The following is a 23,818-nucleotide window of genomic DNA, read 5'->3' on the forward strand; positions in this document are numbered from 1 at the left end:
AGTAGACCTGTGCATATGGGACCCATGGGACTAAGGTCACTCCCATTTCCCATATGCCTCACTCCCATGGGTAGACTGCGGCATATCCAATCCAATGGATATTAAATTATATCCATATCCAAATCCAATATGCGGATATAGGTCGATGTCCATGGATATCCACGGATATCCACAAAATATCCACACTAGCATAAAACTCGTTTAATTATCTAGTTTTGGATTCCCTACCCGAGTTTATACAGCTGACAAACCCGTCTCTTACATTGAAAGAAACACATGTTTCGTCCTAACCATACAATTCCACTGAATTATTCTATTATACGATGGAATATTGAGAAATAATACTGTATCTATTTATGAATTTGGTTGAATTGCTATATTCCTTTCTAAAAATTGAAAATCTTTGTTTTTTGGTAGGGGTAGATAGGATTTGGGGATTTCATGGCAGGTTATAGGGAATGATATATATTTCTGTGGGTCTCCCTTGTATACTCCTGCACCATATCTTTGTGATCACTAGATTATTTGAACAAATACCCAATTCTGTGTTTTTTCTTTTCAAATTTTTAGTAGAATGAAATGATAGGGTCTCAGTTATATATCTGTTAAATTTGAAATAGTAGTTATATAGAAATCTATTGAGAAACAACGGTCGCAAATTGTAGATTTACGGACTCTGCCATTGTTCTGTGATTCTGGAAGCTACGGCGGTCGGCAGATATTTGGTGGATAATCCATGGATGTCCATGGATATCCGCAAAATGTCCGCACTAGTATGCGGGAATAGCCAATCATCACGTCTAGATCAAACGATCTATCACAAATATCCATCCATATTGCGATGTCGTGTTCTGTTTGCCAGACCCCTGAAAATCTGTTCTGTTCTATTCTGTAAGTAGTCTTCTCTTTTACTTCTATGCTATGATCTACTGCAAGGTAATTCACAATCAATTGAAATATGGCTTACTCACAGATATCTCAATCCCAGGACTCCTGTATTGATTCAGATATAGGTCTGAATTTCACCTCCGACCCTTCCTATCCAGATAATATTTCCGACTTTATCGGCAGCCAAACCCCATTGACATCTTTTTCGCAAACCCAAACTCCAGTTGCACCAACATCTCTTATCCGTCTTGGTCCTTATCTACAAAAGCACTGGATCCCATATCCTTCTGACTCTAGCTACGGCAATATGGAAGAAACTCGAAAGAAGTTTGTAGACTGGTGGCTTACTACTGAGTTCGGATCGCAACCTCAGACAAGAAAAGAAATTCACTGGGAAGGAAAAGCAACTTCCGATGTCTGGGATAGCTTCCAACAAGTTGCACACGAGAAAAGTGGGAAGCCTAGGGTAATGTGTAAATCATGTCTCTGTACCATCGGTCATCCACGCTTCCGTCGAGCAGGGTCATCACCTATGAATGCGCATCTAAAGACAAGTACTTGTCCCCGAAAACCGACCCCAAAGAAAGGTATTGATCAACTTGTAAAGGAAATGGTATGTTACTCCTATTTTGTATCTATATTAATACTAACACTACTATTGTATAGCCTAGTGGCCCAGCAAAACAATCCTTTTCCCAAGATCAACTCTCGAAGGCTATACTTAGCTTTATCACTACTGCCCATCTACCCTTTCGTTTAATTGAACATCCCCAGTTCCGCAATTTAGTCGACATTATTCAACAAGCTTCAACCAAGATTACTGTTCCATCTGCACGGACAATTCGACGTTGCCTAGACTTGGTTGTCTCCGAGAATCAGAAACAGACCCTTGCAAAGCTACCTAATGGAAGCCGTTTGTCAATTGCACTCGATTGCTGGACATCACCATTCCAGCAGGCATTTATAGCTGTTACCGGATATTTTCTTGATCAAAAATGGAACTACTGTGAGGTTCTGCTTGGATTCGAGCATCTTCATGGATCCCACACCGGAGAGAATCTCAGTAAAACTGTCACTCAGCTACTTGCCGATCATGGGATCTCCGACCGGGTACTGTCAGTCACAACTGACAATGCAACAAATAACAATACATTGATGACTGGTGTCCAAGATACTCTCCAAGCACAGTGCAGCCGACGGTCTGATCCTTTAATCTTCCGGGTCCCATGTATTGTACATGTGATCCAGCTTAGCTTAACAGAGCTTCTTGGAAAGCTTAAGGCAGCCCCGTCCAATAAACAGATTGATTTGGAGTGGTCGGATGAAAGAACACAATCCTTTCAGAGCAAACGATCCAGCAATCATGTTCAGATCACCGAGACTCTAAGAAAGGTACGTCTTTTCAGCGGAAAGATTAGCTATGCTTGTTTTTCGGCCGAATCTTTATCTACCAGATCGTTTTCTAACCTGTGAAAGATTCGAGGTCTTGCGGTTTTTATTAATGCAAGTCCTCGGCGTCGGGAGGCATTTATGGCCTTACAGACTACAGACACTCCTTTGATTCCTATCCAAGATGTTCAAACCCGGTGGAATTCAACCTTCCTGATGCTTAACCGTGCTAAGCGACTACAACGATTCTACGATCAGTACTGTATAGACCATCAGTATCTTCATTTCAAGCTTGATCAGGAAGAATGGCGACAGGTGGACTATCTTCTTCTCCTCACAAAACCCTTTTTCGACTTTACAACTGCACTGTCACAGACTAAAGATATCACTGTACACAATATCTTTAGTATTTACAACAAACTCTTCTCCCATCTCGATACAGCAGAGTCAAAGCTGAAAAATAAAGGTGTTATCTGGAAAAGGCATATGCTCCAGGCTCTACAGACCGCCAAAACCAAACTGTCAAAGTACTACACTGCTACCGATTACGAGCCATACGGGGATATCTACGCATTTGCTACAATTCTTTGCCCATCCAAAAAACTCCGGTACTTCTCTTCCTCTGATTGGCAAGGGGATATTGACTATGTTAAACACTACCATGAAGTTTTAAAACAAGGGTTCGACCGGTATAAGGCTAGACTCTATGAGGGTCTTGAGAGTACTGCTTTGGAGGATCCATCCGGAGAGTCTGCTGATGATAGTGACTACGATTTGGATGCTATCTGTGCCTCTCAGAATCAAATACCTGAAGAAACAATACTGCCCTAGGATGATGAGATTGCCAGATATCTTGCCCGCGGTATCGAGAGGCAAAAACCTCGAGTATATTGGAAAGAGCATGAGAGTGATTTTCCTATCCTGGCAAATATGGCACGCGATATCCTGTCGATTCCTGCTACCGGTGCTGGTGTTGAGCGATTGTTTAATTGTGCCCGCGATATCTGCCATTATCGCCGTGGTCAGCTGAAACCAAGTACAGTCCGAGCGCTTATGCTTCATCAGTTTGCTACCAATTTCGATCTTAAGCAGGAGGAGCTGGATGCTATCAAAGAATATCTCTCCGACAGTGAGGCTGCACTGATGGATCAAGCCCGTAAACCATCGCCTCCGCTTGAAATATTGGAACCAATTAGTGACAATGAGGAGGATGAAGATCCTGGGGTAGAGGATATACAGCAGTGTATACAGGGTGCTGGGGAAGATGATTTGGATAATACTGAGCAACATAGGCGGGGAAAGGGAAGACAATCAAGAAAACGGTCATCTGATGATCTTGGTGAGCAAGAAGACGATGGCGCCCCAGATGTATCAATAGAATCCTCCCAGATGCGACCGGGGCGAGCCCGGAAGCAGCCAAGACTGCCAGACTGGTTTGAGCTTCTTTAGTACTGTGATTTAGTCTAAGAATTGAGAAGTAATAATAAGAAAGAAACTATTCCTGCCGAGCAAAGAACAAAGAAGAATTATTATCAAAGAATTATACTATACAGATGTGAATAAAGAATTACATAGCTAGTACAGCAAAAATACTGAGAGAAGCATAAAAATAATGCATACTGAGGAAGGTCACAAGGCTTGGCATATTTGTATTGTTTTATATCCAATGGATATCCACAAAATATCCATGGATATCTAAGTTATACCCATATCCAACAGCTTGTGGATCTTGGACATCAAAATATATCCATATCCACAAATTTGCGGATATGGATATGGATCTCCACAATATCCATGGATCGTGCCGCAGTCTAGATGAACTGGATTTCACTTCTTGTGTGGGACATTGTGGTCGTGGTTCAGCATCTGAAGGGGGTTTACTAGGAATTCCACCATGAGTTGATGGGATTGCAGAAACGTGTTAACCTTAAAGCCTTGACTGGATGTTGCAGGACGAATCTTGGAGCTGAACTGAGGTATGCGTCATTTGTAAGCAATGAAGGACCTTGCCAAGACTTTGCTCTTTCCAGATAAAGAATAGTGCCACCTCCCCACTCTACTAGCGTTCCTTATCTCTATATCGACCATCGCTCATAGCCCAAATAAACTCAATGATAGATTGACCTTTTCCTTGTCGGTACATCACCCACCAGAACTTCTTACACTTAACTAAAACTAGATGTGCAGCATTTTTAAGCACTGAACGACCTCGCCAAGACTTGCTCTTTCCAGGTAAGGCATCTCCCACTAGCCGTGCCTTACCCTACGGTCTGGACACCAAACACGACTAGCCGCATTTGTAGTCGTGTTTGGTGTCCAGACCGTAGGGTAAGGCACGGCTACTTGCCGTTGTTTCGGAGCCACGGAAGTGTCCCTAGCAACAGCCAAGGAGAAATATTGCATTCTTTCTAATATCAAACAACTTCCACGGAAGCACGCGGGTAACGAATAGCTTAGCAATCAATCATTCAACGTATTTATACAAAGAAGTGACCAGCCGCACAGAGAGATGACTATCTTCAAGAGTCTCCCTGTTCACTGTTCCGCTGCATATCCGGTACTCATTATGGTTTCTCCTCCTATGAAAAGTTTCGTGTCATTCACCAAGACTTGGCACAATAATACTTACCCGGCCATCTCACCCACACGCCCGGAGCTTTCGACGGTTGGGAAAAACGTCGTCATCACGGGCGGCGGCACAGGCATTGGAAAGGCAGCAGCCATCGCCTTCGCCCAGGCCGGTGCCAAATCAGTTTCCATTATCGGGCGCAGGATCGACCGTCTCCATACTGCGGGGCAGGCGATCACTGAAGCCAACCCCTCGACTCAGGTCGTCTTGCAAACAGGCGACATCACCGACCTCGCGTCTATGAATGCGGCTTTGGGTGCGATTGTGAATAAGGTCGGCAGCAACATTGACATATTCGTTAGTAACGCTGGTATGCTTCCGAAAGAGGCCCCGGTAATTGGCTACCCAGAGGCAGAACTCCGGCGCACTTTCGAGATCAACACCATGGGCACTTTCCACGCCTTGCACGCGTTTACCCCATTGGCCGCCCCTGGCGCAAAGTTCTTGCACACGACATCTTCTATCAGTCACTGGGCTCCTCTCCCGGAAGTGCCAGGAGTATGGAGCTACGCGGCCACGAAGGGAGCGGCGCTGAAGATGGTCGACTACTATGCTTCCGAGCACCCGGACATTCACGTCGCGAGCTTCCATCCAGGCATCGTTGGCACTGAGATCAACCCGAACATCCCTGTAGGGCCAGACACGGGTGAGTCCTTTTGTTTATTTTCCAAGCCATCAGGAAGACCGATGGGCTGCGTAGCCATGCTAACACACTTTGAAGTGGAGTTGCCTGGAAACTTTGTTGTGTGGCTTGCGTCGGATGAAGCTGCATTTTTGAGGAACAAGTTGACCTGGTCAAACTGGGACATGAATGAACTCATAGATCGGGCGGAAGAGATCCGGACATCATTCCTGTTAAGGGTCTCTCTGAATGGTGTGGACATGTAGTTGAAGCTCTGTTGTCTGGCGCTCTAACAGAGCTTGCGATATGCGCAGCCGAGTTCATAGCCACGAATATGATGTAGGAGGCGATGTTGGTTGGTTCTCATCAACAGTAGTCGACCCAGTTAGGAAAGGCTCATAATGGCCTTTTATCTCTCTCTGTGTGTGTTTGTGTTTCTCTGTCTCTTTCTTGTGTCATATCAACGCGAATCGGCAAGATGGGATTAATTGACTTGGTGTACAAAAAAGAACATCGTATAGTGGTTATTCGCTCGAATAGACAAACACAACATATAGGGGTGTATAGGACAAGACTTTCAATAAGGGGCAATTCGGCGGTTTTAAGCTGACATAGACCCTGGTTCCGCAATCTCATGAGTCATAACTAAATAGCCGTCTCTACGCAGACCAACACCGACCGCTCTTTTGGTCTGCTTCACACTAACCGTGTTCTTCAATCCGTGTTTCCTGTGAACCTCTCTAAATCCCTCAATTTTACTACCATATATATGGTCAATCTCCCTGAAAATCGAGCCGATCGCGTAGACGAAGCGCACGGATACGCATCTACTGTTGAGAACCCGAATATCGCAGAGATCGCAGAGAATTATGAGATTCCAATCTAGACCCTCTGCGACCGCATCAAAAACAATGCGTGCCCCAGAACCGAGAGAAAGGGTATAACTAAGACCTTAAATGATACTCAGGAGAAAACCTTGATCTCTTGAATCAAGACTTTGGATGAAGCTTTTATCCCCCCGACGCCGAAATTGATAGAGCAGTGGGCAAATCGGACTCTTGTTCGCTCATCAACACCGGATCCTGTAGTGAAATGCCTGGGTTTATCGCTTTCTTGCTTGCTTTCCAGATAGCAAATTCACAATAAAAAGGCAGAAGATAACAGACGCGAAGCGTATAGGTCTGGAGGATATCTCGATTCTGCTTCATTGGTATGATTTATTAGCCAGAGTTCTTGAGGGGGTGCCATCACGACTTGTCTATAATTTTGATGAGACAGGCTTCCAGCTAGGTGAAGGTCGAACTCAGAAGGTCTTTACAAGTCAAAAAAAATATGCCCCTCGTCTTGCAGCTCAAGAATATGGAGAAAGGGTTACTGTCGCTGAGTATATCTCAGCTGATAGCTGGAAAATACAGCCATTGATAATCTTCAAAGGACAGACTCCACAAGAGAGCTGGTATAATGATTCTGGACCTCCAGAGTGGATGACTACTGTCTCTGATAAAGGCTATATCAGTGATGAGCTTGCTCTCCATTGGGTTGAAGAATTTGGTCGTGAGGCTCGTGATTGGACGGTTGGAAGGCAGGAAAAAAGGATCCTTTTGATTGATAGCCACGGTTCCCATCTTACATACCTTAGGATTCCTTACTAATGCCGAGGAAAATAAGATTCAAGTTTCCCTCCAAATAAAACAAATTATATCCAGCCTTTGGATGATAAGCCTTTTCAGATTCATAAGGCTTTTTTCGGAGACAAAACAACTTGATTTCCCAATGGGGCGGAGAACTTACAGCCAACAACTCTTTTCTTCAAGACCTAAAAAATATTAGAGAAGAAGCTCTAACACAGCGAATTTGCCGTGAATCGTCCTGCGAACGAGGAAGTTTTCCAGTAAATGCTGACTTGGTTTGTCGGCCGTTAGAAGATACTCTTCCTGCTATACCAGATCTCTATGAACGAATACATTCACCTTTACCTTTGCAAGAAAATCTTCAATCTTCAAGTCTTGAAAATACTCCCTCAAAGACTCGCTTTGATATTGAGAAACATCGAAAAATTTGGCAAAAATTACTACAGTTACTCCAAAAGAAAACGGCTTCTCAATACGATAGTAAATGATCTAGAATACCAAGTTGAAGCTATTCAGAATCATATCTCTACTATCCGCGAAATGGCCACCACCAAAGCTATTCGAGCCAAAAAAAAAAAAAAATACCAGAAGGCAAATATCAGGTATCAGAGACAGTGGAAATCTTCGAATTAAAGAAGCAAACCGTTGTATTGAGGATAGACGTGCAAAAGAAGTTGAGAAAGAAGAAAAACGGATGGCAAGAGAATTCAAAAAACGCTACGGAACAGAACCATCCCAACGTCGGAGAAATCAAGAAAATGAAAATTTTGGTACGCCTGTATATGAAGAGAATGGAGATATTATTTATTATATAGATACTCGTGGAAATTAGTGAAGAAATTAATGTTTATTCTTAAACACGGTTAGATTGAAGAACCCGGTTAGTGTGAAGCAGACCAAAAGAGCGGTCGGTGTTGGTCTGCGTAGAGACGGCTATGCCCGAAGGAGAATTTTGGAAAGGGCTTTGTATACATCGAAGAATCGCCGAGGATCCCCCGAAGTTGTGACCCACAGAAAGGAGATATGTGCGAATCTGGTCTCAGTCCTTTTTTAGGCCCCATTCTTCCCTGCAGTAGCTTTGTGGATCAACTTGAGGAGATGCTGCTAGGCTGGGCTGAAATGACGGGAAAGTGCGGTCCAAATGACGTGAAGACGAGCTACATGACGCTTTTGGATAGATTTGCCGTTCGACAACTCACCTCCTCGCCCTGTCTAGACTAGAATTCATATCTACTTATTACATCTACACAGATATGACGCAGCTCCGGTCCCTGCACAAGATTTGGACAACAACATCCTGGTAGCACTTGTGTGAGGGTCTTGCGATTGGACACTGTATGGTCCGCTTTGTGAGAAAATAAGTTACTTTCAGAAATTGTTCATATTAGATAATGATGCCAACGAAAGTGATGAGGGCGGAATCCATTTAAGGGTTTGGTAAGACGAGTGGTCAAACCCCAACACCACATATGTTGGACGTCATCAAAAAGAGAATCAGCATCTGAGAGGAGTCTCGTGATGAAGGTTTTATCGCTGATTGCACGATTGCACATTTGTTGAAGGCCCAACTCATGCCCAATATGCACGCGCGACATCACCGTTATCAAGTGCCGGGCTTCAACGATTTATCAACATTCCTCTATATTGATGGCTCCACATTGGCTCAGTGGATCAGGTATTGTAGATATATAAAAAGTGGTCCCAGTCCCATCTCTGGGTATTCTTAGACTGTTCGGTTGTCCACCAACACCTCACTTTTAATTAGTCGTGGCTATGAGTTGAGGGACAATTCTGATCAGACACCAAAATGAATATGTTGAGCCATGGGTCCATTTGTATCAACACGGTCAATATAGATAGGCTTCGCAAATCCACAAAGTCCGCGGATATCCTCAAATCCCTACCTGCAAGTGAGGACTTGGTAGTCAATCCAATTTGAGGATATCCTCATTAATCCAATCAGGAAAAATGTTCCAAGCCTCTTTTTCTTTCAGCATACATTGCTTTTCAAGTCAACATGAGACCAAGACTACTATAAATGTGAGACAAGAGATCGCTAAATTATGTCTGATCACACCAAGCACCATGAAAAGCAACAGGGGTAATAAGCCAGCTAAGACACGTCCAAACGCACTGTCCTTTTCCCACCGTAGAGCAACTGAATCAGAGCCTGAGAATGCCTTTCGAAAAATACAGGTCTTGAGTGAGAGTCTCCCAATTTGCATATTACATTGCTACTCTTTCTACTGCATTGCTTTGTCTTTCAACATTCACGCGCAGATACGCTCGATTCCCAGTGTCCTTCATGGTTATTTTGCAGCTCTATTGAGGTTTCAATCACATCTTGCGTAGCCTTTTCTATCCTGAAGTTTCATTTTGAGGAAGTATTGAAGCAAACAGGTTCAATACGGTGTTGGTCTGACTGCCGCTGGCGTTTCTGGATATAGCTGTCGTCTTATTCATCTTTGGACTCAACTGCCTGTATTGCAAATCTGGCTCGCGAGTATCCTGTCAACTGCTCGCGGGATACTCATTCTTCCTTGTTCTATTTTGTGCTAGACTGACGCTATGGAGATGTCCCAGAAAAGGCAGTTCAAAGCCCCTTGTGAAGAGCAATGGAGTTTGATCGCGTGTGTGCATACAATGAGTCAGAATATTTATTGAGTGCGAGACAATTGAATTGTCCACTTACGGAAGGTGTTGTGCTTTTTCACATCACTAAGAAGCGACAAACTGCTTCCGTCCCTCTAATAACAGTAGAGTACACTGCAAACATCTTCCATGTGAGAGCGAAGTCTAGAAGACATGGTCTTGAAGTTTGACTTAAGTTGAATCTGACTAATATGGAGCAAACATAATTTCCATGGTCATGAGTTTGCTTTTTATCTTGGCCACGGCTGGGAACTGCCAAGCGAAGATTCAATGTTCATGGTTTCTGCATACGATACTGAATACTTTAGAACCTCTTCCTTTCCTCGAAATGCCAATGCATGCCTAGCTTTTACTCCCTAGCTCGATGCTCACCCCTCGCTGCCTTGAGCCCAGCGAGCGTAGAATTTTGCGCTTCCATGCAGTGATGAGCCCTGCGTTGTCAAATTCGCGCTCCCTGGTAGACCTGAGCCCTGGCCAGTGTATAACTTCGTGCTTCCATGCAGCCATGAGCCCTGCGTTATCAATATGTGCTCCGTTGGGCAAGTGCTGGCTGGCACCAGTATTTGAGCCTACTCTCTAGCCCGTGCAGGCACCTCTCCGTGGCGCTAGGGATCAGTACTCGTCATCGGTGACGGGGAAGCCAAGGCCTGCACATGATCCTGTAGAGACTAGAGAGTAGTTTTGTTGTTAGCTCATGCAATTTAATTTCGATTCGGCTCTTGTTTCCCAGTATCAATGTGAAGCCCTCTAGCTAGAAGAGCATATTCGCATGTCATGTAGTTATCTATGGTAGCCTACCGTAGCGGCAAAGGTGTAGGATTGTTGCATGAGTGGTGAATCGATGTGGTGAATCACCAAGACGAGATACGTTGGTGGTTGTTGGCAAGCTCTTCACGTTCTTGCCAGTGATTTAACATCATTGGGCTTGACGGGTATGTTTGTTGTGCAAGCTGGTGGTGATATGTTTCTCCATAGACTGGAGAGTGCTCTGTTGATTGACGGAATGCTGATGATTCAACGCGGTTGGATTGGATGAGGATTTTGATGCAAAGAGGGGTAAGTGGTGGACTGCACTGGCACCGGTCAACATCATTCTGTGTAGATGATGGAGGCGTTGACGGGATTCAACGCGGTGAGGGTGAGGATCCCGTTGACACTTCGTAGGTGTCTGCGGTGACTGACCGTGGTGACTGACTGTGGCGAACGCTAACAGCCAGCCGATGCGGGGATACTGTGTCAACAGTTATTCAACGGCAGGATCCAGCATTGATGGTAATGGCCATAGGTCTTATCCGGCGCTGAGATGACTGGTGGGGACCAGTGATGTTGACTGAACCGCAGTCAACAGGTGGTGAGGATGCGGTGAGGAGGGGATGGACATTGTCCAACCACAATATACCCGGGGTTGAACCCAGTTCAAACCTCCTGCTCGAATCACGTCCAACTCTCTCGGATATGCCCTTTATCATTCGTAGGAAGGTTCGCTATACTGTGAAACCGCTTTTCATCTCTCCTCAGTTTCTGTAATGATTATTTGAGCGTCGTTTGATGATTTCATGGGCTACTACTGAGCTACTACTGAGGATGCAGACGTGGATATATATCACTGGTCTTGCTGAGACTACGCATGCACGATATGAACGAAGTCGATCAACCTCGTTAATAGTCGCAGAGGTTGCCCTCATGAGTATATTGATGTCAAGTAAAATAATACGTGAATATCCGAGTTGACCAACCTACTACGCGCTACTTGCCAGCTATGTAGCTCCAATACCAGAGATGTGACGCTGATCCGATCCCCCAAGGGTATTGATTTCGTTCTGGTCCCCACACCGCCGCGAGGATGCGGGTCGCTAGCCATTCAATCTTCTGGAACACATAACACATTTGTAATTTGTGTTTGTTTCATTTGATCTACACCCAGGCCTTATCCTACCTGATAGGCATACAAGCGCATGTTCTGATTCCGTTCCAAGGCGCCCTCGAGCCCGGGTTGCCCCCCAAGGCGACGGGCAAGATCCGCCGGCCACTATCAATGCGCTCTTTCTTATGCTCGCGCCCGAAATATTTGTCACCTGTCAGTGAAGGACTGATATACGCGTGTGATTCATCAACGCCCTTGCAACCCAATCGCATATCAGCTTTTCAAGCTGTCCACTAGCGAACCTCATCGTTGTGCCCTGAGTGATTGAGCTCAATTAATGAGGAATCGCACTCTGAGTCTCAGGGTTTTAGGATCCCGAGGCTCCCCTTGGAGCCGGTCCCCGCGTTCGGGTTCACGAGCTCTTGGCGTACTCAACTCTTGGAGAGGTCGCCGAGTCTCCACTCACCTCTTGACATGATGTGAAATACTTGAAGCGAGTGGGCCCTGGTGTCAATCTAGCTAGTGTGCAGACAGGTGGTGAGGAAGGATGATAGTTCTCCGCTCGCTGACCATCGCTGTCAAGGCAGCATTACCTCAAGGATTTGAGCATTGATCATCCGGTATCTCCTCATCGTACTTGAGGCAATTGCGTTCTTAATGTTGAAGTCGAGTGTTACTTGATGAGAGCCTGGGGGCTGATGTGGAGTCTCTGAATGGACTGGGCTATCAGCTCAGGTCGAAAGCTGGTGTTGTCTGTTGACGATTCGAGGAAGCGGTAGGCCGACTAGGCGTCAAAAGTGGACTTCAAGGACGTGTGCGGTTGCGTTGTATGCTCGATGAATTGACTATCAATAGATGCTGGGTGTTATGGCATACAGGAGTGATATGAGACCGCACTGATGGGTGGATCTTGCCCGTCGCCTATGGAGGCACCCCCGGCAATTGGAAATTGCCTCGCCGACCCCCATAAAGGGGGTCTCTGGGGGACCCCGCCCCTGGCTCGAGGGCGCTCCGGAAATGAACTGAACATGGGCATGACTGTTGGGCATCCTCCTGAGCGAGATAATTCCTATAACAGTGGCATAAGGCAAGACAATTGGCAATTGTGCTTGCGTGGCGCTGACATACCTTGCCCGTCGTGAAAGGCCGTGCATTGCGACGATCAGACGAAGCATCACATCTGTCAAGCTCAAGCCCAAGCGCAGCGATGGAGGGTACTGCACAAAGCGGTGGTCGTATGATAGGTAAGGATGGGGTAAGTTGTCGACGCGACGCGTACATACCACGCGCAACCTCGGTTGCTTATTAGCAACAATGTGAAGCCACGAAAAGGCCTTATCACTCGTCCCCAGTCCAGCGAACAATTAGGCGGAGTCAAACACCATTTCAGATGCAACGTATCGTGATCAGCCCCTACCTATCAACAAATGAAGGTGCAGTGGGGACGCTTCACGAACACGTTAAGGCTGGATTGACGGCGTGCTGACAGGAACCTCTTCTGAGGACTCAGCACACGATAAGTTCATTCCAGCGTCGGAAGCTCTTCTGCATCAGCCTGTCACTACAAAAAAAAAACAATATCTGAAGTCGCGGCATCCTTCGATCGCATAACCTCATTCGACGTAATGATAGTACCACGTCAAACCGAGAGAACCACAGGGATATGAGGCCTTTGAAATCCTTTCCTAGTGGAGATATTATTTACCTTGGCCTTTTTCCATTAGCGAGTGATTTAGGGAAGAGATTTGACTCACAGGATACGTATTGTCCGTTGGCATTATGTGCGATTGACTGCTGTTCTGGTCTGCTCGCCGGAGCCATTGCGGAAGACCAAACGGAAAAGGCAGAATCACATTAGAAAAGCGCTTTTCAATGTCAGTGACCTCGAGGAGGCCATCCGCCTACAGTCGACATAGAACGCAAGGATTTGGATCTGATTCCAGTTAGCATTAGCAATTTGCTATCCGCAATCGAAGCCGAAGGGGGAGCCATGTAGACTTCTTCATACGAATGACCATTGACCATTGCAGCGATGTCTTGCCACTCTGTGGTGGTTCTACACACCTCGCCGGCATGGCAAATTTGAGCCTTCTCCATGTCGACACTGCATTTGGCGGAGGTTGACACCGTGGTTGGATCAAAAGTTATTTCGACTCGGCTTGTAGTGGTTCTTTTCAAAGTGGTCTGAGCAATGGCCGCTTGTGCTTCGGTATTGGTCTCACTAAGAGACTCGCCAGCAGCTTACTCCAGGCGGGCTGAGAAGACAACTTGGGCCTTGCTTGTCATTTACGTTAGGGAAGGTGTTCTCTCGGCATTTGGTATCAGCCTGAATGCAGTTTCCAAATCATTCCGCTAGTCTTTGGTGGCTTAAAAAGAACTATGCTGATCACCCGCAGTACCCACGGTATCAACCTCATTCCATATAGCAGCAAGTGGTAAAAATCTTACCCTGTGAAGCCTCTATCTTGTATCAAGGCTTTCAAAAAGGTCATTCAAGGTCAGCTAGGACGAAAATATGGTGGCCATGGATCCTAGCTCGCACCTGGCCCATGGAGTCTAGAAGGTTTATCGTAAAGGGTTTTTGCTTATTCAATCGAATGGCAAGATGTGCGCATTCTTGAAATCGAATAAGTCTAACGTTTTTTATGTGCGTCAGTACCATGGAAGAACTAGGTAATTTAAGGGAAAGACTTACCACGACGTTTCAGATGGAGGGTCAGTCGGATTGCGGTGTGGTTCGCAGTGTACTTGGCCAGAAGCTCGGGAATGGGTCAGATATTTATAGACTTCCAACTTGTGACATCGCACATATGTCTTCTGACTTCCAGTGACAAATGTGCTTGGATCGTTGATATTGCGTGTGCGGAAACCGTTGAAGGCTCGGGTAAGGCGAGTGGTAAAATCCCTGCGCCTCACATTTTTGGGCTTCGTAAAGGTGACAATCAGCGTCTGAAAGAAGTGTCTAGGTGATAGTTTCACCGTTAATTGCACAATTGTTGAACGTTCAACTCATGCCCAGTATTTACATGCGGCATCGCCGTTGATCAAGAGTCGGGTTCAACCATTTATTCACAGCTCTTCATCAGATAATGGAAAGTGGCATTCCTGAGCCATCAGTGCATATTCATGTCTGAGCGTCCGAGTGTCCATGCAACATCAATGTCATCAAACTAACTGCGAAGATGCTACGTACCTGAAGAGCAGCACCGATACCCCGCAGATTAATTTACCGGGGCCCAAGATCTAAGTCCATTGTTACAACAAACAAATTCCTACTCTGTAATTTTTTACAATCCACTGACTCGTAAATCCTAGCACCATATTGGAAGACTGTTTGTTGAGATTTTCACTAATTCTAACTTGAGGTTAAAAAAAAGCGTTGATCTTGAATGCCGTGGCCGTCAACTGCTTGGTGAACCTGAGTGTGTCGATACGTTGATCGGACTTTGAAAAAAAAAAAAAAAAAAAATTTTTTTTTCCCATTTTCCTGATTGCTGTCGGACATCACATAAGTATCATATAAGTGCTGCATCTTTTGCTGCATTCTTTGCTGTGTCAAATCGCGTCAAGGATTAGGGTAGCCCAGCTCAAGGCCGTCAAGCGTTTCTGTACCACCCCAATATCGACGAGATAGATGAAACAGCCCAATATAGTACGTGCCAATTAAATCCTACGACCCGACCGCGCTCACGAAACAATAGATGTTGACTTCGATATTAATCTCCACGTACTGTAGCGCGACTTCTCTGATATTCCGACACCACCTCCCTGTCTCGCCACCGATTATGGTGATTCCGAGCCGGAGATGTCGAACATAGGCGGAGTCATGGGCCCCGGATATCAGCCCCAAGAGAGCCCCGCCATTGAATGTCTGTTTTGTCCCAACTTTGAGAGCCAGACAGGCTTCAAATGGACTGGTCCGGACCTAATGGCCGTTTCCACCTAAGCCCACGACGTCTTCTTTTACATGTCATATTTCTTCTTCAATGAGACGATAAGCTGGAAAGAATGCAGGCTTGCCCGGGTGGATTGTTCGAGCGGGAATACGGTCGCAGAGCATCTATTCTTCCTGCCAAGGGTCGAAAGAATCAGGGGGAACTTGCCCCGAATCTGCGGCCAGATGCTCGACATTATCGATTGTTCTCCCATCAGGGAGGCATCCAGCTTCCGGCTGTCCCTGTTTCCACGCATGGATCCTATGCCGTATTCTGATCAGTCGATGTTCGGCTCGCCTACCACACTACCCACCACGCCATGTCTGGACCCTTCTTTCTTTGTACATAATCTTCAAGGGAATTATCATTGACTAGGATATATGAGCTTGTTCTTGATGGCGTTTGCTATGTTGGAATTAATGAGTCTCACAGGTATTTCTACATCGCGCATTGTGTTTGCACTGCTCGCGGACCGATGACAAATTCAGAGGGAGATTACCGTCTGCCATAGCTTCTCTATATCTTTTGCTCAGATCCATATGATTCCACAGACGACATAAAATCTTATAATCGGTGGGGATAATTATATGATGGTAAGTGTAGGGCTGAAGTGCCTGTGAGTGAGACTCTTCTAGTCGAGGTGATTGTGATAGAGGACAAATCAAAGAGCATTTTTGGCACGGAGAATGCAAATCTTATGTACCGGTATTTCTTAAATGCTGAGTTCCTTTTGGGTACCAGGCGTTATGTTCATCTAAAGCTGTGAATCAAGTCAAATGGGCGATTGTCTGGGTGAATCGACTATGGACATTAGCAGTAGGTTGCTTAGGATAGTGCACGAACTATCACCATATCATATGTATGCGGGAGTTGAACAAAAAAGTCAATCAGCTGATGAGTTGATGAACTCTAGAGCATTACCCTTGTTGTCTATTCATGCTCGCTATAGCCGGCTTCGTGGTGCATGCCTACTTAAAGCTCTGGAAATCGTTTCGCTGAAAAAACATGAAGGCCCATACCAATGTCAATTTTGAAACGACTGATGATGAGGCACAGAGACTAATCAGAGGAGGCGAGATATAAAAACCACGGGTTTCACTTCCAGCATTCTCATGAGGTGATCTTATGAGGTGGAATGAGTAGAGCAATCGACCTTTGCTGAGTTGCCTTCCAATTTACAATTGCATCTTTTCACGCAGGAATAGCGAGGTCTTCTCATTTAAAGATCGGGAGTTATGATCATGAAAATTCGTAATCTCTCCGCACGTTACTTTATGTATTGAAACTACGGGTGCAACTCATGAGTGAAGCTCTTGCTGCAGGCTCCGTGTTGGCTCCAATCAAGAACAGATTTGTCTATCATTGCAACAAGCAAATCTAACATATATTGTGATACAGACTCGACCAGGCTGTTAGGGAGAGCTGTCTGAGCCGCCCCATCATTGGTTCTCAAGTCCTCAGATGATTCAAAGTTAAATTTACTGCCATGTCTCTTAGATCTCTGTCACTTGGCGTAGTCGAATGGAAAATCTCTTTTATTGCATCCTGGAACGTGCTAGAATCTAGCCATCGAAGGGCTTACCGCTTGGCGTTTTCCTTTGCTAATGTTTTCAAACCTTCAGCAAACATTCTGTCTGCCAGAGGATATATCAAGATATGAAACGATAGAGGATCAGATGCAGTCTCTGATGCCTCAGCAGTCTCAATAGACTCTAAATTGCCGTAAATTTCTCCATTAACTTTACTAGAAGCATCTAGGCTGAAGGCCAGAGGCCGGGTGCTTTCAGTAACATTGACTATTGACGCCTCCTCGACAAAGTCGTGACCGGTTCTGGGAACGAGGTTTTATACTTAATAATTCAATGAATAGAAATAACCTACTAATCCTGCAACTAGCAATGGTTCTTCTTGAAGAGTGACCGTGTCGGTAGATGGCTCCTAAGCGAGATCAATTGGCTGAGCACTTCCATATTATTACCAATCAGAATCCTTCTCTCACTTGGAGCCCGCTGCTGAACGCTTTCGCGAAGAATGCTGATCGCGGGCAAACGATACATTCATGTAACGCGTATGATTCATCACCGCACACTATTGTCATATCGCTGTATTTCGAGTCGCGACGCAGGCTGCAGTACCGTCAGAATCGGATGAATCAGTAGGAAAGCTGATGGATACCTTGATAGAGCAACTAAAAGCTCTTGGTGAGGGCTTTTATCCTGTGTGACTCTCTGCTGCAACGAAATCGCGGCTTCTGGAATATGCGATGACTTCCCAACCATCTCTGAGCCACCTTCCTTTTTGTTGAAGGGCATGATCAAGATATGTCGAGAAATTTGGATCTGGGTTGGCATTTCTTAGGGCCAGGTCAAGAAAGGGGAAAAAGACAGTGGCACGAACAATTCCACCCACGATGCGAAGAATGATAAACCGCGGACAAACGGCTAGCCAAGTTCAACGTCGAATCACATCCAACCCGCTGATTGATGTATTATCATAGGCTACTCATCACTTTTCAAACCACTATACATAAGCAAGGCGCGGTATATTTTTTTCTAATGTCTCATACTCTGTAAACCATCTTATTGGACTACAGAACCTTTGGAAATAATCAAACGGGCCGTTGAACGAAATGGATGCTTGATTGAGACGCAGAGAGTTTTGAAAGAAGATCACCCCAACCAACTCTTCTCGTGGGTGCCACATTCGATTATCCTAAGCCGAATACGGCTTGAATGTATCACCTTGAAACTTAGTGTAGCAGGGATTGGCTGTATCAGATCTTTTCAGTTTGGCTGTCGAGACCTAGCCCAGTGCTGGGGAAAGAAAGCTCTTCGTGTCTGGGGGAAGCATGGAGGTAATCTATTTTCGAAAGCCACTGTAAATCCACTATACAGAAAAGCCGGCGGGCCCCAGCCAGCCCCAGCATCATGGATTTTATTTTTCCCTAATCAGTTCCATACGCGACCCCTTTAAGCCTAAGCTCATTCACCTTGTCCGCATGGATTTTTTTTACATTCCCATAGACAATTTCCTGACCGAAGAGGGAGGCGACTCAGTGATAGAGATGCCTGTCATCTCAAGCCAGACATCCCTTGTTTCGTTGGACAGCTTTGGTGTCGACAGCTCAATGGTATAACTCGCTGTCTGTACCCCAATTTGGTGATCCCCCGAACTTCAAGTCAAACCTTGTAAACTTTTCTCTTGACTTCTCGAAGTTGGTCAAAAGATTGCGCATACTCGAGAAGACTCTCCCAATATTCTCTCGGCATAGCAAAGTGAAGCTGGGGCTTTTGAGCGGCTGGCTCTGGAGCATGATAGAAAAGGTTCGGGACATGGTGGTAACACCGGTGACTTGTTAGAGGAAATTTTCGCAGGATCTATCTGCATGGTATCGTTCAGTAGCACGTTCGGCAATGCTGGCATAGTGGCTCAACAAGACTGAGACATGCTGTATCGATAGACAATTGAGAAATCTGTTTTGGGTACGTAGAGTAGAGAAAGATGAGTTGTGTTTGAAATAATTTTTCTTTCAGACGACGTCCATTGAGCGCGTCATACCCTCGGTTTTCCCGGATTAAAGATAGGCTGGGATTCTGAACGGATTGCGTCATCAATGCCGTACACTCAGGTGGGGAAGGAACATAATAGAAATTCAAGCCGCTCACATATATCGTATTATTTTCGAATATTTTGCAATACATTCAGCTATGTGTTTACTTAACAGTGAAAGCACAGGTGAACCATCAGGGCATACCATGGCACGCTCTCCGAGTACGAATAAATCCCACGCCTGACCCATTTGTACTACGACATTCTATTAGATACATCTATTGTATTTTAAAAGATTGATTGTTATTCTTTCAGAGGGAATACATGAAAATATATATACAACGAGAAGTTCAAGTTGATGATGTATTCCGCGTGAGTCGTAGACGTGGCTACTCCCCCCTGTCTCTTTGATGACCAGGAACTGGCGCACCTGCAAGTTGGAATACATAGCCAGACGTCGAGTATGCACCGTAAGTGACGACAGAGCCACAAATTCGGCGTCCGTATACCCGATCAGCTGCCCACTGCGGTAATTAATGCGACGAGATTGCGTAGCTTTGATGTAGCGAAGCAATCGCTGCAGAGCGATTTGGTGGTGCGATTGCGGCTGAGACGTGAAGCGACTCAACAGAAATCACATTCCGAGCTATCAGCTGGCCTGATAGAACTTCCGCTTAGCAGCATATATATAGAGCGAGCTATATCAGGCAAATGAATACATCATCATCATCACCATATCAGAAATAGGGGCTAGTGTCAACATTCATCAAAGCATCAACACTGGTGTCGTGGTCTTTTGCTTCTGAATGCCGCTATCGCAGACAAAGTGCTATCAAGACATCTTGGAAATTTCGACGAATCATGGTAGTTATGTCTTTCAGTTCAGCATCACCTGCCACCCAGTAACCAGAATTGCGATCCATACGGTTAAGCTCCGCAAATAAATAGGTATCATAAACTTCTAGCACCTCATTAAGCCTCCGTGGAGTATTGAAGCTTTCTCCATGAGTTCTTGACAGGTGCTCAATTTTTCCAGATTTGACTAGGTCCACAACGTGATGGATGCGAAACGCAAGAAGACGCCGCGCGAAAGCATCAAGTAAGCAACTATAATGAGATTTGCTTAGTTATCGTACGTTTCAAATTATTTCAAGCGGACTCACTCGCTCAGTTGTGTTTGTGGACTTCCTGGGAATTCAATGGGATCCAATGGAGGTATTTTTGGTTCGCAATCCAAAAGTTGGCTGCAGGCTCGCTGGCATCGATTCAACATTTGTCTCTCATCAGTGCTCAAAGATGGATTTGAAAGCGCGATCTTCGCATCGGAGACTATCTTATGCTGTAGGGTTCGGAAATCATTGATAACCTCAACTATTCTCAGAGCACGCACGGAATCTTGAACTTCGTATGAGAATGACCCAGGCCGATGCTCAGAGGCTTCGAAATTCGGTTCTGATCATTCATGCTAAGAGTTATTTTTATAATTCTAGTGACTTCTTATAATTGCTGAGTGATGATGGCAAGAAGCCGAAGAGGATTTTACCGGAAGGAGGGCCACTTCACGTACCTGCATTTAGAATATAGTTGATCTTCATCCGATCGCAAATTTTATGTACGAAAAGAATTTCTATCTTTACTTCCGTGCAATCAATGGTTTTGGTTGCCCATGATTAATTTTAGCCACTGATTAATCATAAGTTCAGGCAAAAAATCCTCAAGAAAATTGAGCCTTCGGTAAAAAAGGGCTTGAATATGCACAATACCGTATAATTGACGTGTAGATGGAATTCGATCTTTGATCGATCTGTTTGGGAGACTGCAATTTGTCCCATCGAAGAAGCGCTACAACCGATCAGCAGGGGCTGGGCCAATGATACACCGTAAAATGGGCCCTGCTGATAATCTTTTTACATTGTTAACGTCAATTCAGTGTGCATATTGTAAAGTAGGACACAAGATTAGATTCCAAATTGCGCGAGGATCGGCTTGGGCAGGTAACCGTGAGACTTTTCATCTCCATCACTTGCAATATTGACGGATCATGTGTGTCTAACGATGCCACCAATTTTTGGGTTGTGGAAAGGGCAATTTACTAGAATACGGACGTGAAATGTTAGTGACTTGCGCTTTCGCGGTTCTCGCTAGTGATTTCGAACTGCAAGTTCATACATAAGTTGCTGCTTTTTCGGCTGTATACTGTCGCAGGTGACCAAGACATCTTCATATGCAATTTGTTTTTCTTTCATGAGCTCACCGTGTCCCTGGAAACCCCAAGAGAGCTTTATGTCGAACTGAGGGGTGGTATTTTACCATTAAGGACAGGGTTATTCATCAAGTACCCATTTGTCGGGAAAGTGGAGGTCTATTTTACTAGCGTCCATGCATTTTATTCAATACCGCATCATTTTTCATTCCTTAGGCATCGACTGCTCAATCAGCACATTCAACCCCCTTATTTTACACATCATCTTGTATTTAGAAGAACACATCTCAAGTACGGTTCAAGGAATTCATTGGTCCATCTCCGTACTAGTGCGCACTGCTTTCCTCGGAATCGACAAAAACATATGGAGGAGTCGGCAGTCGCTGATTCAGCCAATTCCTAGCGGTAAAATACCACCTCTCAGCTTGACAAGGTCAGATGGGTCAAAAATAAGGATCTGTATCTTACATGCCCGCACGCGGGTGGTGAACTGACCTGAAAAGGAAGTACGTTGCATGAGCATCGAATAAGCGTAGTTTTAAGTCTGATTCGCCCATTGTCTGTTATGAACGTCAGTAGAATGAAAAGCACGTAACTGGAGGGGAAGACTTATAACGACGCGTGGGAGACTTGCCAGGTAGTAGCAGTGGGCTTTGCCGAGGGATTGCTGTATTGAAGCGCGGGGATTGCAGAGATATTTATAGACTTTCCAGCTGACTGAATGGCTCACATCCTTTCTTCGTCTGCGGTAGCAAATGTGCGGAGGTCGTTGAGATCGTGGGGGCGAAATTTGTAGAAGGCTGTGGTAAGGTGAGTGGTCCAATTTCACCATCTCGTATTTTGGCCGCTGTCTAGAAGAGAATGCTGGGCTCGAAATCAACATGGTTATCGCGACTTCAACACTGATTGCCTATTCGTTAAATCATCAACTCATGCCCAGTGTTGAAATGCGACATCACCGTTGATCACTTTCCCCTATGTCAATGGCTTAACGTTGACTCAACGGACCACGTAGGGATTGCCAACTATTTCAGTCCCATGCTTGGGTGGTTTTACGTTGTTAGGTTGACCTTCAGTACCTCACTTTCCGCTATTCTGGATTGTAGGTTGAGTCCCAGTGCCAATCGTGGGCTAGAAATGGGAGCAGTGTGGATTAATATGGTTAAGAGTAGCGAAAACGATCACAGGTCGCCGGCCCACGGGTACCCCAAATAAAGTTTGACGTGGCTAACGTATTCGGTAAGCGAGTGACGCATGTAAGCGAGTGACGCACCCCGCCCAAAACGCGTCTATGAATTAGCACTTAATTAATTCAACCACCCATTATGCCACCAATTCGCCTCCAAACCTCGAGAAACTCAATCGAGCAAGAGGGTAGGATCTTATTAGCTATTCAGGCTATAAAGAACCAAGAAATCAGCGCTGTTCGTGAAGCAGCACGTCGTTTTAATGTGTCGGAGCCGACACTTCGCCGCCGCCTCCGCGGTGTTCAAACCCGCGCGAATTCACGCGCCAACTCACATAAATTGACAGAAATCGAAGAGGAAACGCTTCGAAAATGGATCCTATCGCTTGATGATCGTGGAGCAGCGCCCCGGCCGACTACCGTACGAGAAACTGCGAATATTCTTCTTAAGGCTCGCGGAACAACCCCTATTCAAACAGTCGGGGAAAAATGGGTTTATAACTTCGTGAAAAGGCATCCTGAACTATCAAACCGGTTCTCGAGACGCTATAATTATGAACGTGCGAAGTGCGAAGACCCAAAAATTATTGGTGAATGGTTTAATCTTGTTCAAAAAACTATACTTCAATACGGCGTCGATCCCAACGACGTTTATAACTTCGACGAGACTGGTTTCGCGATGGGATTAACAGCGACTGCGAAAGTCGTTACAAGGGCTGAATACTACGGTCGGCGATCGCTTTTACAACCCGGAAATCGTGAGTGGGTGACCGCAATTGAATGTACAAATGCTTCAGGTTGGGTCTTGCCTCCGTGTGTGATTTTTAAAGGTAAGGTTTTTATCGAATCTTGGTTCGATAACCTTCCGGATAATTGGCGATTCGAAGTAAGCCCAAACGGCTGGACTTCCGATGAAATCGGTCTTCGTTGGCTTGAAAAGCTCTTTATTCCGTCGACTTCTTCGCGGTTAAAAGGTCGGTATCGACTTTTGATACTCGACGGCCACGGAAGCCATTTAACCCCGAGGTTTGACGAAATTTGTGAAAAAAAATGATATTATACCAATTTGTATGCCCGCACATTCGTCACATCTTTTACAGCCTCTCGATATCGGCTGTTTTGCGGTGTTAAAGCGCTCGTACAGTCGGCTTATCGAAATAAAGATGCGCCTCAGGATTAACCATATCGATAAACTTGATTTCCTTGAGGTATATCCGTACGCCCGAATCGAGGCTTTTAAACCTGAGACTATTAAAAATAGCTTCGGGGC

The 23,818-nt window shown here is 45.3% G+C and overlaps 6 protein-coding genes across 6 annotated transcripts; 4 read left to right on the forward strand and 2 right to left on the reverse strand.

The window, feature by feature from the left end:
* Positions 1-958: 958 nt before the first annotated feature.
* N7478_001452 (zinc finger BED domain-containing protein) lies at positions 959-3,108 on the forward strand (the record flags this gene model as incomplete). The annotated part of the gene is made up of 3 exons (XM_056917667.1): positions 959-1,501; positions 1,555-2,280; positions 2,365-3,108. The coding sequence occupies 3 exons, from the start codon at positions 959-961 to the stop codon at positions 3,106-3,108; spliced, it is 2,013 nt and encodes a 670-aa protein (XP_056785547.1).
* Positions 3,109-3,207: 99 nt separating this feature from the next.
* Positions 3,208-3,726, forward strand: N7478_001453 (uncharacterized protein; the record flags this gene model as incomplete). Its single annotated transcript, XM_056917668.1, has 1 exon — positions 3,208-3,726. One exon carries the CDS (start codon positions 3,208-3,210, stop codon positions 3,724-3,726), a length of 519 nt encoding a protein of 172 aa, XP_056785548.1.
* A 1,117-nt stretch (positions 3,727-4,843) lies between these two features.
* N7478_001454 (SDR family NAD(P)-dependent oxidoreductase) lies at positions 4,844-5,794 on the forward strand (the record flags this gene model as incomplete). Its single annotated transcript, XM_056917669.1, has 2 exons — positions 4,844-5,552; positions 5,628-5,794. The coding sequence occupies 2 exons, from the start codon at positions 4,844-4,846 to the stop codon at positions 5,792-5,794; spliced, it is 876 nt and encodes a 291-aa protein (XP_056785549.1).
* A 6,780-nt stretch (positions 5,795-12,574) lies between these two features.
* Positions 12,575-15,621, forward strand: N7478_001455 (uncharacterized protein; the record flags this gene model as incomplete). The annotated part of the gene is made up of 3 exons (XM_056917670.1): positions 12,575-12,752; positions 12,821-12,930; positions 15,412-15,621. 3 exons carry the CDS (start codon positions 12,575-12,577, stop codon positions 15,619-15,621), a joined length of 498 nt encoding a protein of 165 aa, XP_056785550.1.
* Positions 15,622-17,059: 1,438 nt separating this feature from the next.
* N7478_001456 (uncharacterized protein) lies at positions 17,060-17,689 on the reverse strand (the record flags this gene model as incomplete). The annotated part of the gene is made up of 3 exons (XM_056917671.1): positions 17,060-17,165; positions 17,193-17,441; positions 17,610-17,689. 3 exons carry the CDS (start codon positions 17,687-17,689, stop codon positions 17,060-17,062), a joined length of 435 nt encoding a protein of 144 aa, XP_056785551.1.
* Positions 17,690-18,619: 930 nt separating this feature from the next.
* On the reverse strand, positions 18,620-18,944 carry N7478_001457 (uncharacterized protein; the record flags this gene model as incomplete). Its single annotated transcript, XM_056917672.1, is given in 2 exon segments — positions 18,620-18,782; positions 18,796-18,944. The coding sequence occupies 2 exon segments, from the start codon at positions 18,942-18,944 to the stop codon at positions 18,620-18,622; spliced, it is 312 nt and encodes a 103-aa protein (XP_056785552.1).
* Positions 18,945-23,818: the final 4,874 nt, after the last annotated feature.

The sequence above is a fragment of the Penicillium angulare genome (assembly GCF_028827245.1).
Source record: "Penicillium angulare strain IBT 27051 chromosome Unknown utg000001l_segment0_segment0, whole genome shotgun sequence".
In the NCBI taxonomy this organism is placed as follows: domain Eukaryota; kingdom Fungi; phylum Ascomycota; class Eurotiomycetes; order Eurotiales; family Aspergillaceae; genus Penicillium; species Penicillium angulare.